This window comes from Tachypleus tridentatus, chromosome 13 (genome assembly GCF_004210375.1).
Source record: "Tachypleus tridentatus isolate NWPU-2018 chromosome 13, ASM421037v1, whole genome shotgun sequence".
Lineage (NCBI taxonomy): Eukaryota > Metazoa > Arthropoda > Merostomata > Xiphosura > Limulidae > Tachypleus > Tachypleus tridentatus.
In genome coordinates, this window is record NC_134837.1 from 131,650,905 (window position 1) to 131,665,110 (window position 14,206).

Below are 14,206 nucleotides of genomic sequence, written 5' to 3' on the forward strand. Positions count from 1 at the left end.
GCCTGCATAGCATCTTCAGCTCTGGCACAACAAATATAGTTCCTTTGCTGTTAGGACCTTACAGATCATTATTGATTTAGACCCATTTACTCTCAACATATCTCTGTAAATTATTTATGGCTCCATTCTTGAGATGCTACAATCTTGATGTGGTCCTGAAAATTATCAAGCTTCGAGTAACATAGATCCTCCAATAATCCCCCCTTACAAATGTTGTAGCACATTTGATTCAGTCAGAGCCTCATATGCCTCCAATTCCCATTTCCCATCCTCCACCTTGCAAGCTCTTACCCATTCCTTCTACTTGAGGTACTACTTTTTGTCACATTCCTCGATGATGAACCCCTGTTGCCAACAGTAACAGTAGCTTCCCAGTGGGTTCAGGTCTGGTTAGAGCTCAACAGTTTGAGTTTCTTCAATGCTAGTGTCCTTTTGTTGATATTCAAGAAGTGCTTCAAGTTCCATCCAAAGGATTCATTCTCCAGTTTCTTTTCTCACCTCTGGTTTCTCCTTTTCTCATTTCTTTCTGTACTCCTCAAAATCCTGTGACCAGCCAGCATCTATCATTAGTGATTAATGAATTGCTCTTGCAGCAGCCAGTTGAACCTGTTCCCCATCCTTCCAGGGGTTTTTATTTCTGCTTTTCATTGTCCCTAAGAATATTGGGAATTGGCAGCCAGTATTCAAGTTATATTGCCTCAACATTTTCACTTCACTACCAAAGTTCACCATATGAGACATTTCTTACTGTGAGATGGGCATTTTTTCAAGGGTTGTGGATGACAAAAATGGATGTCTCCAATGCTCAGATGGATGTCATGTTCCAACTGGCATGACACATACCAATATCATTTCAGTGTTCTCCTTATCCTCAATTTGTCCATTTTGTGGTGGTCTATCAATTTTGGGACCTTCCTTTTAGACTTGGCTTGGTACCTTACATGTTTTGTCAAATAGTCCAAGGTTTTGCATGTCATTTCATGTACTTCAAATATAACATGGGCAATTGGCCTCTTCTGGCTCATTGCAAACAGAAATCACCCAACCACACTTAGCAGTTATTTTCTGTGGTGGACTGAGTGGGCTGGTTGATCAAATTAGAGAAGTCTTTCCTCAGACCCACTCAATACCTTATCCATTTGGAGGGTATTTTTTTTGACAAAAACATCAGTCAAGCAATGCTTTCTCCTTTACAAGTTTATTCAATAAAACTTTTGTTTCAACATTCCTCTCTCTTGGCTCAGTCACTTACTGCTTGCAAGGTTCTATCACTTTTGGGGATGTGAACTTCCATGACATCACTGGTCCTCTTGTTCATGCCTATATGAGGTCGTTGCAGTGGATGCTTCATGAATGATCCAACTGGATCATTCCAATTTCTTGCATCCCTTTCAATCAACTTTAGTCACATGTTCCACATACAAAGTCTTTACACCTGGCTTTTGTCTGGTCCTTGGCAAGACAATCAAATTTCACACAGTGAGTCATTTCCTTGTTAGCTAGTTCCATCTCTTTATCTCTTAAAATGTATTAATGCAAGGGAAAGGTATTCCACTTTTAATCCACTACCAGGGGGTTTCCTGCTGACAAACCGCCTGTGGCTCATGAAGTGGAATTTCTCATCTGGCTCTTCAACTGTGGGTCTTCATTCTCCTCACTTTCTGAATATCAGGTGGTCTCATCCCATACCTTTATAATTATCCTGATACCATAGGGTTTTTACTTCTTCTGTTAATACCATGCTCAAGTATTCCTGGACATCCTGCCCTTCTGGATTGGGACATCAATGTGGTTCCATATTCCCTTACATCACCTCTGTTTGAACTACTTTCCTTGTGTTTCATGTTTTATCTTTCCCTCAAGACATATTTCCTTCTTCTGTTAGTCTTTGGACACTGAAGGTCAGATTTGTTTGCCAATGACATTTCACATTACTATTTATCTGGATCATTCCTTTCTCCTGAAGACTGCAGCAGCTCAGGAGGGTGGCTTCTCCTTTGCTTCTATATCTCTTCCTTCTACTGTGTCTAGTCAGGGATCTTCACTATCACATAGGCTATGCTGCTACTTTCTGGGGCACACTTTCCCAACTCTTTATCTCTTGGTAATCCTCCTCCCTTCATGATTTTTCTTCACCTTCTTCCTTTAACAATTGGATCCACCTTTCAGTTCAACTGGCCTATTCTTCCCTCCCTTCTTACTCCCTGACCTTGTTTCAGGTGTCCTCTCTTTAGATGTAACACCTCACTTTTTTTATTGCTTCTCATCTTAATCGTTCAATGGAGGGAATCTGACATGTAGACCACTCCAGTACGTTCTTGTCCCACTACCTCCATCATATTGCAGCTTCTTCTTTATTGTGGTTTCGTCTACCACCATTGTCTATCCTTCAGAGTTCAGTGCAACTCTAACTTGTAAAATTTTATTTATATTTTCACTTTTATGGGTAATTTACCTACTTTTATCACATGGACCCCATTCTGTAATAAGTTGTGCATGATCACATATTCTTCATCTCATAATCCACACTGTCCAGCCATGTTGACTTGTGTTTTATCTTCCATGGCTTCACATGCTCATTGTGGAGATGAAGTGTTCCACAAGATCACTTGGTGATGAATAACCTAACAACATTTTATATATGCAAAAACGGCTCGTTCACTTTGTGAACCTGACGATGACCAAAGAAGGTCGAAACGTTGTTCGCTCTTCTATGTAAAATATTTTCTCAACCCAAACGAGCCGTTTTTGCATATATATTTCTCTACAAGTGGGTTTTCTCGACATCACTAACAACATTTTGCTTCATAAACATACCTGTACCAAACTGCATTGACTGTGTGGTTATAGCAGAAGGGAATTGCTGTTATGTCTGGAGTGAATAACTTTGCATGGTATGCTTTTCAAAACTAAGTTTTGTGATCACGCATTGCATTGTCTCCAGTGATGACGCTCTTCTGGACTCTTTATCACATGTAGATGATGTAATAACCAATAAAACAGAGTGAAATGTTAGAATGCAGTTCAACCCCTTTGATTGGGAGACTTCATCCTACCCTCACATTGATGTAAACACCATGTGAGGAGGATTTGGATTAGAATGAACCAATAAACATAAGTCCATGAATTCATGTTGTCTATTTTCCTCCCTCAATTCATTGTAAGTCACAATGGTGGTATATGGGATTGTTATGGTTCTGTCCTTGACCATTTCTCATTATCTTCTAACAGGGATGTTATTGCCATTTAGATTGTCACAGCCTGTTGAGAAAGTTGATTCCATGTGATGGACATCCTTTTAATACTAGATGTCAAGTTCCTGGATCAACAGCTCAGAGATAATCCTTTTGTCATACCCAGCAACTGGAGTTGTTCTTAATCTCTTGTTCTTGGGTTTGAGGTAAAGACTATGATCCTCATTTTACTCTCATGAAGATGTCATTACCCTGCAAGGAGGTTTTGGATGCAGTTGAGTTACCAAGAACAGGTCACCATGCCCTAGCCACTCTACACCCAGGGGAACATCCTTGTTTATCCAACTTTCTCACTGTGGGACTGATTTGCAGTATTTTTCTCTAGTTAGGATCACTTTTCTGCCACATTCTTTTCCATTCAGATGTGTTCCACTCATTTCTACCCTTATATCTTACACACCCTACAAATTGACAAAGAATATATTGGGGGTCAAAAGTGATGTGGTCCCCTTATCATGATCTTCAAATCTGAATCTCTCATTTTCAGGGATATCTTTTGAATGCTCTTGGGAAATACTTCTGTCATTCCCTCACATCTGTCCCTCTTCCTTCTTCACGTGAGATTCTAGCTAATCTTGTGATCAAAGGAAATACTGCATCAGAAGTTATAATTTTGCTATATTGAATATGCATTTCTTCGACTCCCACTTCCCACTTTTCTCAGACATCTTCTACCAAACTCTGAAGTGCTAGTTTAGTATTGGGAGTCTCATGCATCACATGAACATGTCATGTTCCTATTGTTAAGGATATGATGCATGATTATTTCTATGATAAATGTATTGGAATTTTGTAATTCCAACATGGGGGAGCTGAAGGTTTGTGGCATGCATAAAGAAAAACGTCTGCATACAGAAGATAGCACTGAACAGGAATTGCTAATGATCTGAGATGAGGTAAATACCTACTGGAAATACCATTTCAGTATATGTAAAGTATAACTTTTACAACAATCAAATAACAATACACAATAAAAAACACAATTTTTATAATATAAAAATAATTCCAACCATGTAGTTGAAAAATGCCTCCATTGAACACGTTATGGCATTTATAAGTTCTTTTTTCTTGAATGTTTGCAGTATTATGTGACCTTAACTACACAATCTGCCCTTGATTCATATAAAATATATAAATTATGCTCTAATTTCTCTGATTATAACCTTACTACATGGAAGTGTTTCATTACATAATTCAAACACAAGAGACAGTATTTTACCATATTTGTATTAACTGTAGTATTATATCCTAAACATATTATTTCTTGGTACTCTGTTGTATTTTAACATATTCCTATTAGTTTGTAGTGCTCTTTCATTTTTTTAATATTTTACCATAATGTTATTACTTTGTATGAATATACAACATTCAGTACTTTACCATAAACCATATACAGTGTAGTATTTTATGATAAATCCATTATTTCATAGGACTCCACCACATTCCCCTTATTTTGTGTTCTGTTGCTTTTAGTATTTTGTCATAAACATATTATTTTACCATAAACTTATTATTTTTGTGTATTTTATGTTATTAACCTATTATTTTGTATCATTCTATCATATTCCTTTAATTTTGTATTTTTAATGTGATTTACCAAAACATTTTTTTATTTCCTACATGTTATTTCTCAATACTCTATCATATTTGTGTTATTTCCTGTAGTTCTACTTGTCTTAATAAGTAGTTTTTACTGGAAGAGATAAAACTGCAGAACCATCTAAATATAAACAAAGAACAAACTTACATTAATTTCAGAGTAGACAATGTCAATAAAACTTCCTAGAACTATAATAAAATCAAACACATTCCAGGCATCTCCAAAGTAGTTCTGAAAGATAAGATATGTCATCAACTATAGATCCAACCAATGGAATAAACAAACTGATGCATGATGTGTTTTCTGCAACCTTTAATAAATGCATCTAACTATAACTTATATCAAGTTTTTAGGCCTAGAATGTAGTTACATTAACAAAATCATGCATGTAGGATATGTGGTTTTCATGGCTGGTACATTGTTTGTCTGTGCTGCATATAGTAAACTCTAACTTTCCATCAAGTAATCTAATTAAAGTTCTAACAGAATAAACCAAAATGCAGCCACAAAAAAACGTAAACAATTTATTAAAATAGAACAGAAATACAAAACAAAATTTTCAAACAACTACAAATTTTATCACAAAACAGTTGGTAAATCTGTATATGGTCAGAATTTGGTACAAACATTAATGAATAATAGAACATAAATCTCAATTTAATTAATTTCAATAATTAAAAGAACTAGAAATAAATAAACAGAATAAAAAATATTGTGTTCTAAAAGTAAACTACTTTAAGGTAAATAACAATATTGAGAAATAATTATCAGTTATTCATTCTAACTGTGGTTAGACCACGAGGTTGCACTTCATGTGACTAACTAATTTACATAATCTTTCACAACATTACTGGTAGAGAATGCTGAAGTTCATATCATACTATGTAGAAACTCAAAATTAACGTGCACTAGCTAGAAGGTGAAGTAGCACTTTAATACAACTAAAATTCAGAGTTGAACTAAATGACAGAATAAGTAATAATTGAATGGCAAAACTATAACAAAATAAAAGTAGAATTCACTAGTTTGGTTTGTTTTGAATTTTGTGCAAAGCTAAATCTGGGCTATCTGTGCTAGTCCTAATTTAGCAGTGTAAGACTAGAAGGAAGGCAGCTAGTCATAATCACCCACTGTCAATTCTTGGACTATTCTTTTCCAATGAATAGTGGGATTGACCATAACATTATAATGCCTCCATGGCTGAAAGGGTGAGCATGTTTGATCAGATGGAAATTCGAAGCCATGACCCTCAGATTACAAGTCGAGTGCCTTAACCACCTGCCCATGCTGGGCCAGAATTTACTATCTCACAAAGTTATTATACTTTATAATATATTGGCTGTTGTTATTGTATATTTGTGTAACTAACTCTACCACATGCATGAGTGAGAAAACATTTATCATTCATGAGGAACAGAAGCATGTTCAATAAATCAGTTTTCATTTGTCAGTTGGATGGGAGAATTGTACAAATTTCCTGGTATCACACGTATTATGACAGAATATAATTTCCCAAATATCTGTTTACAAATTTGCACTATTTATATATTAAAATATATAAATACTCATAAATATATCTGTAAACATGTATATGTATGTATATATATATATTATGCATTTACAAGCTGTGTGGAACCAACTGCCCATAACTTATGTAATTATAGGTTTTGTAAGGTTTGTTTGTTTGGAAATTTCGCACAAAGCTACTCGAGGGCTATCTGTGCTAGCCGTCCCTAATTTAGCAGTGTAAGACTAGAGGGAAGGCAGCTAGTCATCACCACCCACCGCCAACTCTTGGGCTACTCTTTACCAACGAATAGTGGGATTGACCGTCACATTATACACCCCCACGGCTGGGAGGGCGAGCATGTTTAGCGCGACACATTTTGTAAGGAATACCTTATTTCATATTTTCTGGGTGCTTTCTTTAAATTCAGTTGGTTATAGTATTCATAAGATATTTTCAATTACTATTATATTAGATGAATATAATTTTATTATGAATGTTGGTGATTTTAGAAGTAACCTAAACTTCTAATTTAGCTAAGACTTAAAACATATCATTAAGATTACAGTTAAAACATCGTTAACAAAGAAGGTATCTCACAGATGATTCAATACAATCTAAAATATTCTATCAGCAAGGAGTGAAATATTATCATTTCTTCATTGTCAATGATACACTGACGTTTAGGATTTGAAGCCAACATCTTTAACATAACAAACCACTATTTTATGGCCATTAAGGAAATATTAATGTAATCAAAAAGTTGGCAGCAACAAGTTTGGCATAAGGAAACCTCACAGAAGCATTAATCTCATTTTGAAACATCTGAGTTTTTAAACACAATAAAAAGCTTAAAATAATACAATAATTATCACTAGTTTTACCTTGAAGTTGAAGGCTATAAGTTTGAGGAGAAACTCAAGAGCAAATACCGTGGTGAAGACCATATTCAGTATGTCTAAAGCTGCAGTATATGAAAGAGGCTGGTTGTGATACTACAAATAGCAAGAAAACAAGAGTCAGTAAACTACGGTACAAATAATGGCTGCTAAGTTTAGACTAAACATCAGTCTAATGGTACATCTGGTTATATATTCACAGCAAAATATTAAACAATTCAATTTATACAGAAAAAATATAGTCTAACCAGGTGAATACACATACAGTTAACTTACTGAAAACATTTAACTTAACAGATAAACAAAGCAGTAATTCTCAAACTTCAGTAACTCAAGAGCCTCTCTAAATTTAAAACAATTTTTGTGAGCCCCCTCCCAAAAGAAAACACTGTGTTTTCTTTTTAAACAAAAAGATCCCATTTACAAGAAAAGCTGTATTCCAAAATTAAATGTTTTAATTTATATAAATCTCATTTTACAAAACATATTTTTATTCAATAAATCCTTTTTTTAATTTTTTTTATCAAATTCTGAACATGACTTATGGACCCCAACTTAAGAAATACTGAGCTAAAGTATCTCTTCATTTCATGTTAAAATTGAGGAAAAAGAGATATAATGTAAGTCATTAGCTACACTAGTACTGACACAGGTCAAATGTTTATTAAAATCACATCAACTTAATTCAAATCCTGCTATTATTGTTTTCACTTACCTTCATAGCCAAAACAATACTGTTCACTAAAATACAGATAAAAATGGCATATTCAAAGTACTGCGATGTCACAAACCACCAAACTTTATACTGAAAACGTTGTTTAGGAATGTATCGTCTCACTGGTTTAGCCTTTAAGGAAAACTCTATGCAGTTTCTCTAAAGAAAAAAACAAAAGTATATTTAAACCAGCATTAACCCTAAATATATTTAGGGTGTTATCTAATAAATAAAGAAAAAGGTTACAGCAAGTATTACCACTTTATTTATTTGGGGCAGATTTTGATTAACTTTTGGACATAAACATTAAGTGGTTTTATCCATTTTAGTTGCAATAGTTGAAGAATGCCTTCTCATAGATTGGCTTACATTTTATTATAAGCTAAGGCTTAAAATAGATGTATCATAACTCCTTGAGGTAAAACATTTTATATTGTTATCTTACATGTGAGCTTGGTAGGTAAATATGAATACCGTTTAAACAACAAAAACAACCATGATATCAGTATGTATGTACCTACAGTGAAGCCATATAGTACAAAATATTTACTTAAAAATTACCACTCCCAAACACGTGCATTTTGTTTTACATGTTAAAATCAGAAGGCTTTTCTCTGAGAAATATCTAAAACAAATAAAGTTAACACTTGTTGGTAATGTAAAATCAATAATCAGGCAGTGATAATTTTTGCAAGTTAAATATCTACAGATCAAAAAGATAAAAGAAATCAAGATTCCAACTTCAACTGGATCAGCTGACACTTAAATACCTGGTTTTTATCAAGTTCACAGTTTTTAAATTCCTGCTCTCCCTCATTCTGAAAGGTAACGATGACAAAACCTACGAAGATGTTTACCATAAAAAATGCAATGATAATGATGTATACAATGAAGAAAACAGCTACAACAGGACGATTGTTATGGACAGGCCCCCGATCTTCTACGTTTGAATTGATGGCTGTGTACAATAAGCTGGAAGAAAAAAGTAGAACTTTGATAGCATATTTTCCAATAATCTTTTCTCTAATTAAAAATAGCAACAGTTTAATAATTGAAAGTTTAATAATAAATTAATTTAATAATTAATTAATCATTAATATTTTAAATTACTAACAAAATCAAATTTTCACCGTTTATCTGATGCATGTTATTTGCGTTTTAGAAAAGCATGATACCAGAAGTCGTACATTCCAAATATATAAAGATACAGCTAAACATACAGTCATTTAATATAATATCCTCAAATTTATTCAATTGAGTTTGCTTTAATTTCACACAAAGCTACATGAGAGCCACCTGTGCAAGCCATCTCTAACTTAGCAATGAAAGATGAGAGAGAAGGCAGCCAGCTAATCATCACTAACTCTTTCATTACTCTTTTACCCATGAATAATGGAACTGATCCTCACATTATAATACCTACAAAGTTCAAAGGGCAAGCATGTTTGGTTAGCCAGGGATTCAAATCTGTAACCTGCAGATTCCAAGTTAAGCACCTTAATTATCTGACCATATTTATTCATTATACAGAAAAATGGGTCTTTCTTTTTTTTTATGAATTTTTTTTTATTTATTCATGACTGTATAACTATAACCTTTTGTGAAATACATAATTAAGAGTATTTGACAAATAAATTAGTGGACCAAAACTTACAATATCATAAGAAAGTTAAATATCAAAGTTACAATCCTGCCAATAGTAGTGTCTACATCAGATTTTGAAACAATACTAACCCTGCAAGGAATAATGACAATATCTGGGACAAACAGTAAAGTTATAATGCTCCAAAATGTAAAGACAATTTCACATTTAGGTCATTGCTATGCACAACATAAGTACTACATAGCATGATGCAAAAATCACTCACTGTTATGACTTTTCTAAGTTATGTTTGTATTTCATTAACTGTTTCTTCTTCTCCTTTTAAAGTAATTGGTTGGGATGTTATAATACTTGAAATAACACATGTACTTTTGTGCTATTCTGTTATGATACCAATGGTAGACATCCTAAGCCTTAAAAGTAGGAGTTGTGGTATATGTGGCTTTTCCACATGTAAGTAAAAATACTAGAATTAAATCTCAGCTGTCGATTTGTATCTCAGAACAACTGGTATGGGTATTAACACTTTTACTGATGAGCAGAGAACAATGTGTCGACCTTCCTAGTACATCTTTTGTTAACCTGAAAATGACCTCAGAAGGTTGATACATTGTTCTCTGCCCATCAGTAAAAGTGCTAATGCCCATGCCAGTTGTTATGAGATGTATTTTTATTTCAAGTGGATTTTTATTATCAAGAATTACTTCACCACAGCTGTCCATTTGTAAGAAAAGCTAAAGTAAATGTCAACAGTAATCAGACCATAGGTACTCCATAGTAGGTTACAAAGTTATATTTCCTAGCAAATGAATTAGAAAATCTTTTAAAGAGGCTAATTTACAATCTTTAAATTAAGCGAAACAAAAGTAAACAAAAAAAAAACTGAGAACCTACAACACATTAAAATTATATCTATAAAATTTTGAAAATTGTAGCTTTAAAGCTTACTTACCCAGGCCAACCTTCAAATGTTGAGACTGTACATAATGTGAGCATGCCTTTAGCAATATCATCAAAATTAAACGGATTGTTGTTCCAACTTCTTTCCTGTACTACTGGTTTCGATATGTCTCCGTTTATATAATGAATGAAAACTCCTCTGAAATTAATTTGTATACATAACTACATGTTACCTGCAAAGCTTTTTGTTTCTCTCTTCCTTTGTCATTATCATCTGCAGGTACCATTAATTAAGCACACACATATAAAGGAGCAATAACTAGTCATTGAAACTTCTTATTAATATATCAACATAATATCACTTGATATTTTTTGTAAGTTGTGTAGGTCACCCAATTGGACTGTTTTAGGCTGACTGAGGTTCATATGTTTAAGTGAAACAGCTTATGCTAGATTAGGTAAGTAACTGTACCCTTACAAACTTGCCTTTCAAAACCCCATATCACTCCTAAGAAAGTAAGCAGACAGGGGCGTAGATCCTGAAGGGATGGGGGAGATACACCCCCCTTCATTTTAGGTGGGAGGTATGGTGCATACAATCATCCCCCCCAACAAGTTGGTCTGTTGAATTGTTTTATTGCATCACAGGCCTACAAACTGTGTGTTTGTTCTTGTGATTCTCTCGTTCTTACCAATCAAATTACATAATTAGGCCTACATGTAGGCTTTTTCAATAGCCAAAATGTACATCTTTAATATGGCGTGCTTCTAAGTTTTTCGATGTAAGCGATAGTTTGTAAGTATCAGTCAGTAGGCCAAATTTCACATGCAAGGTATGCAAACACTATCACAGAATCTACCTATGTCTTGTATGTAGTGTAAGATTAAGTAAAATTTTCATCACAACAGATTGAACAGAGCATGAAATTCGAAAATATTACTCCCAAGCATAAACTCCTGTGATCTATATCTGGCAGGCCATTTGTAGCTTGTAGCTGCATTAATCTTATGTGTATATTGTGCTGTTTTCCTACACCATTTGTTCTTATGCATGTCTAGCCGGTTTTACTGTTGAACGCCTTAATCTCCTTAGCTGCCGAGGTCACTGATTATAGTATATGTTTAGTGTACAGTTAACGACAGGTTCAGGCCGCTTGGATCCAGATGTGACCTACATCGCCCCCCTCCGCTCCCTTTAATCTGAGCCTTGAGTTTACAACAGGGCTCATTAAACCTGTGTTTGTGGCCCTTCTTAGTCCATGAAATTTCAGATTATCACTGCCCTCTAATAAAGTGCTGGTGCTGTATGGTAAAAGAACAATATGTTCTCTTATCATAGATAGTAAAAATATTGTATATTCTTGTATAATTAGAATACAAAAGAAGCAATTTCAATGGCCTGAAACCTCTACTTGAATTGTATTGCTAGTTTTTGTTTAGGTGTTTTTATTTAATAGGCGTGCTTGTAGACATTATATCACAACGTGTTTGCCTTTTGATGAGCTTTAACAGGAATATAATATATTTGTGACTGTTTAAGTATTTTCGAGAAACTTGCAATTACTTGTGTTGTAACTAGCACACATTATTGTCCCAGCAATGCCCAGGCGGTCAGTTGGCTCAGTAGTCACTGTGAGGTTCCCGTGTTTGACTTAAATACATTGTACAGTTCAGTCCTACTTCCATTCTGTTCTATCTTTGTTTGTTGTACGTTAGAGTTTTTCAATAAAGACTGTATTTTAGCCTGTTGAGACGTCTGGGAAACAAATTCCAGTTGTGACAAGCAAGCGTCTGAAACTTTCCGATATTAGGCAGTTCTGCAAGCCAGTTACTAGTACTACAAGTGACAATGTAGATGCAGATAATCCAACAACCCCAAGCAAAGGAATAGAAACTTGCCATACAGAGGAAATAACATGTTCATCAGAGGACGAGTCTGAAAATGCTTGTGTAACTATTGCACATCAAGAACCACCAGATAGTTGTGAAACAAGCTTCTGCAGTAATGAAAAATCTGACACTCCACAGATACAGTGTGGAAAGCCATATCATCCAGACGCACAATTAATACCACGACAGAAAGCAAAATCTCAAAAATATCAACTTCCAGAACAAGTGGTTTCATGAGTTCCCATGGCTGCACTTTGACAATCAGACTAAAAAAAAATCATATGCTTTCATTGTGCCAAGGCGGAAAATAGAGGCCTTTTTACAAGGAATTTGAAGAGGCTAGTGGAGTATACCTTCATATCCACCGGTTTTGCAACTGGAAAAAGGCAAAACAGAAATTCAACGAACACCAATCCTCCTCTCAGAACAGATTCACTATATCTCCAGAAAGTTCACTTGATGTAACTCCAGTGACTGTCCAGCTACATGATGGTAAAAAAGAAGCAGCAGGAAGAATGCAAAAAAGTCTAGCCAAAATATTCAGAAGTTTACGTTTCTTACTGCTTCAAGGTTTAGCATTATGTGGACATACGGAGGATAACTTCCTGCAGTTAATGAAGCTCCTGGAAGAGGAAGCTCCAGAGTTGACGGCCTACTTGTCAAAGAAAACCACATTCACATCGCCCCAGGCTCAGAATGAAATAATGGAGATGTTCAGCCATCAAATACTGAGAAACATAGCACACGAAGTGCAGCAAAGTAAAATATTTGCATTAATTGATGGCACTCAAGATGTTACAGGTGGTGAACAGGAAGCAATATGTGTACAATACGTAGATGAGAACCTTAATGTCCATGAGACATTTCTTGGTTTGTACAGTGTTTCCAATACAACTAGTGAAACAATATCTGCAACTATACTTGATGTACTGATTAGACTCAATTTACCATTGTCAGGATTAAGAGCACAAACTTATGATGGAGTTGCTAACATGAATGGTGCGTACAGTGGATGCCAGGAAAAAATAAAAGAGAAGCAATCGTCAGCTTTGTTTTTTCACTGTGGAGCAAACAAGGCTAATTTAATAAAGCAACATGCAGTTGAAGCTTGTGAATGTGTTCGAGATTCTATCCAGTGGGTACATGAACTTGGTGTCTTGCTTCAGAGGCCAGGCAAATACAAGACAATCTTCGAAAACATTGTATCATCAGACAGCCACAATGATCCAGTTAAATACATCCACCAACTATGTCCAACACACTGGTTGTGTCACCTATCTGCAATTACATGTGCTTATGATCACTACAGTGACATTGTTGATTCTTTGTCTGAATGAATAAATGAAAAATCAGATGTAACAGTGAAAGCACGAGGTCTGCTGGACAGATTTGACAAAGGAAAGACAGTTTTAGGATTGTTGATGGCTCAGCATCCATTAGCTGAAATAGAGGAACTAAACCGTGCATTCCAAGCAAAATCAGCAACAGTATCTGGCATGATTGAAGCATCTGCAATGATAGTTGAGCAACTGCAGGTATTGCAAACAGAGGAAAATTACAAGATACTTGATGAAGCTGAGAAAAAGGTAACTTCCCTAGATCTGGTGCCTATTGAACTTCCACGCATTTGCAGGCCCCCCAGAAGGATCACAGGTGATGGCTCAGCACACCATTCTGCAAGAGCTAGAGATTACTAAAGAAGCCAATATTTTGAATTTGTGGACACAGTCCTAGAACATCTGATCACTAGATTCAATGCAGACAACAATGACTTGAGGCAATATCTGGCACTTGAGAACATGATCACATCTAGCAAGATTGACAACTCAGTTATAAAC

At 35.1% G+C, this 14,206-nt stretch overlaps 1 protein-coding gene across 3 annotated transcripts in view; it reads right to left on the reverse strand.

Annotated features, from left to right (window-relative positions):
* Positions 1–14,206, reverse strand: part of LOC143237828 (voltage-dependent calcium channel type D subunit alpha-1-like) — a 99,636-nt gene that overhangs the window by 46,248 nt on the left and 39,182 nt on the right. For all 3 annotated transcript variants that reach the window (XR_013020281.1, XR_013020282.1, XM_076477470.1), the window contains 5 exons: positions 10,531–10,677; positions 8,746–8,947; positions 7,976–8,134; positions 7,246–7,356; positions 5,002–5,085 (listed from right to left, as the gene is read on the reverse strand). Coding sequence is in view for 1 of the 3 variants with exons in the window: in XM_076477470.1 (XP_076333585.1) it covers positions 5,002–5,085; positions 7,246–7,356; positions 7,976–8,134; positions 8,746–8,947; positions 10,531–10,677 (703 nt within the window). In the remaining 2 variants the exon portion in view is untranslated. The remainder of the gene's footprint in view (positions 1–5,001; positions 5,086–7,245; positions 7,357–7,975; positions 8,135–8,745; positions 8,948–10,530; positions 10,678–14,206) is intronic.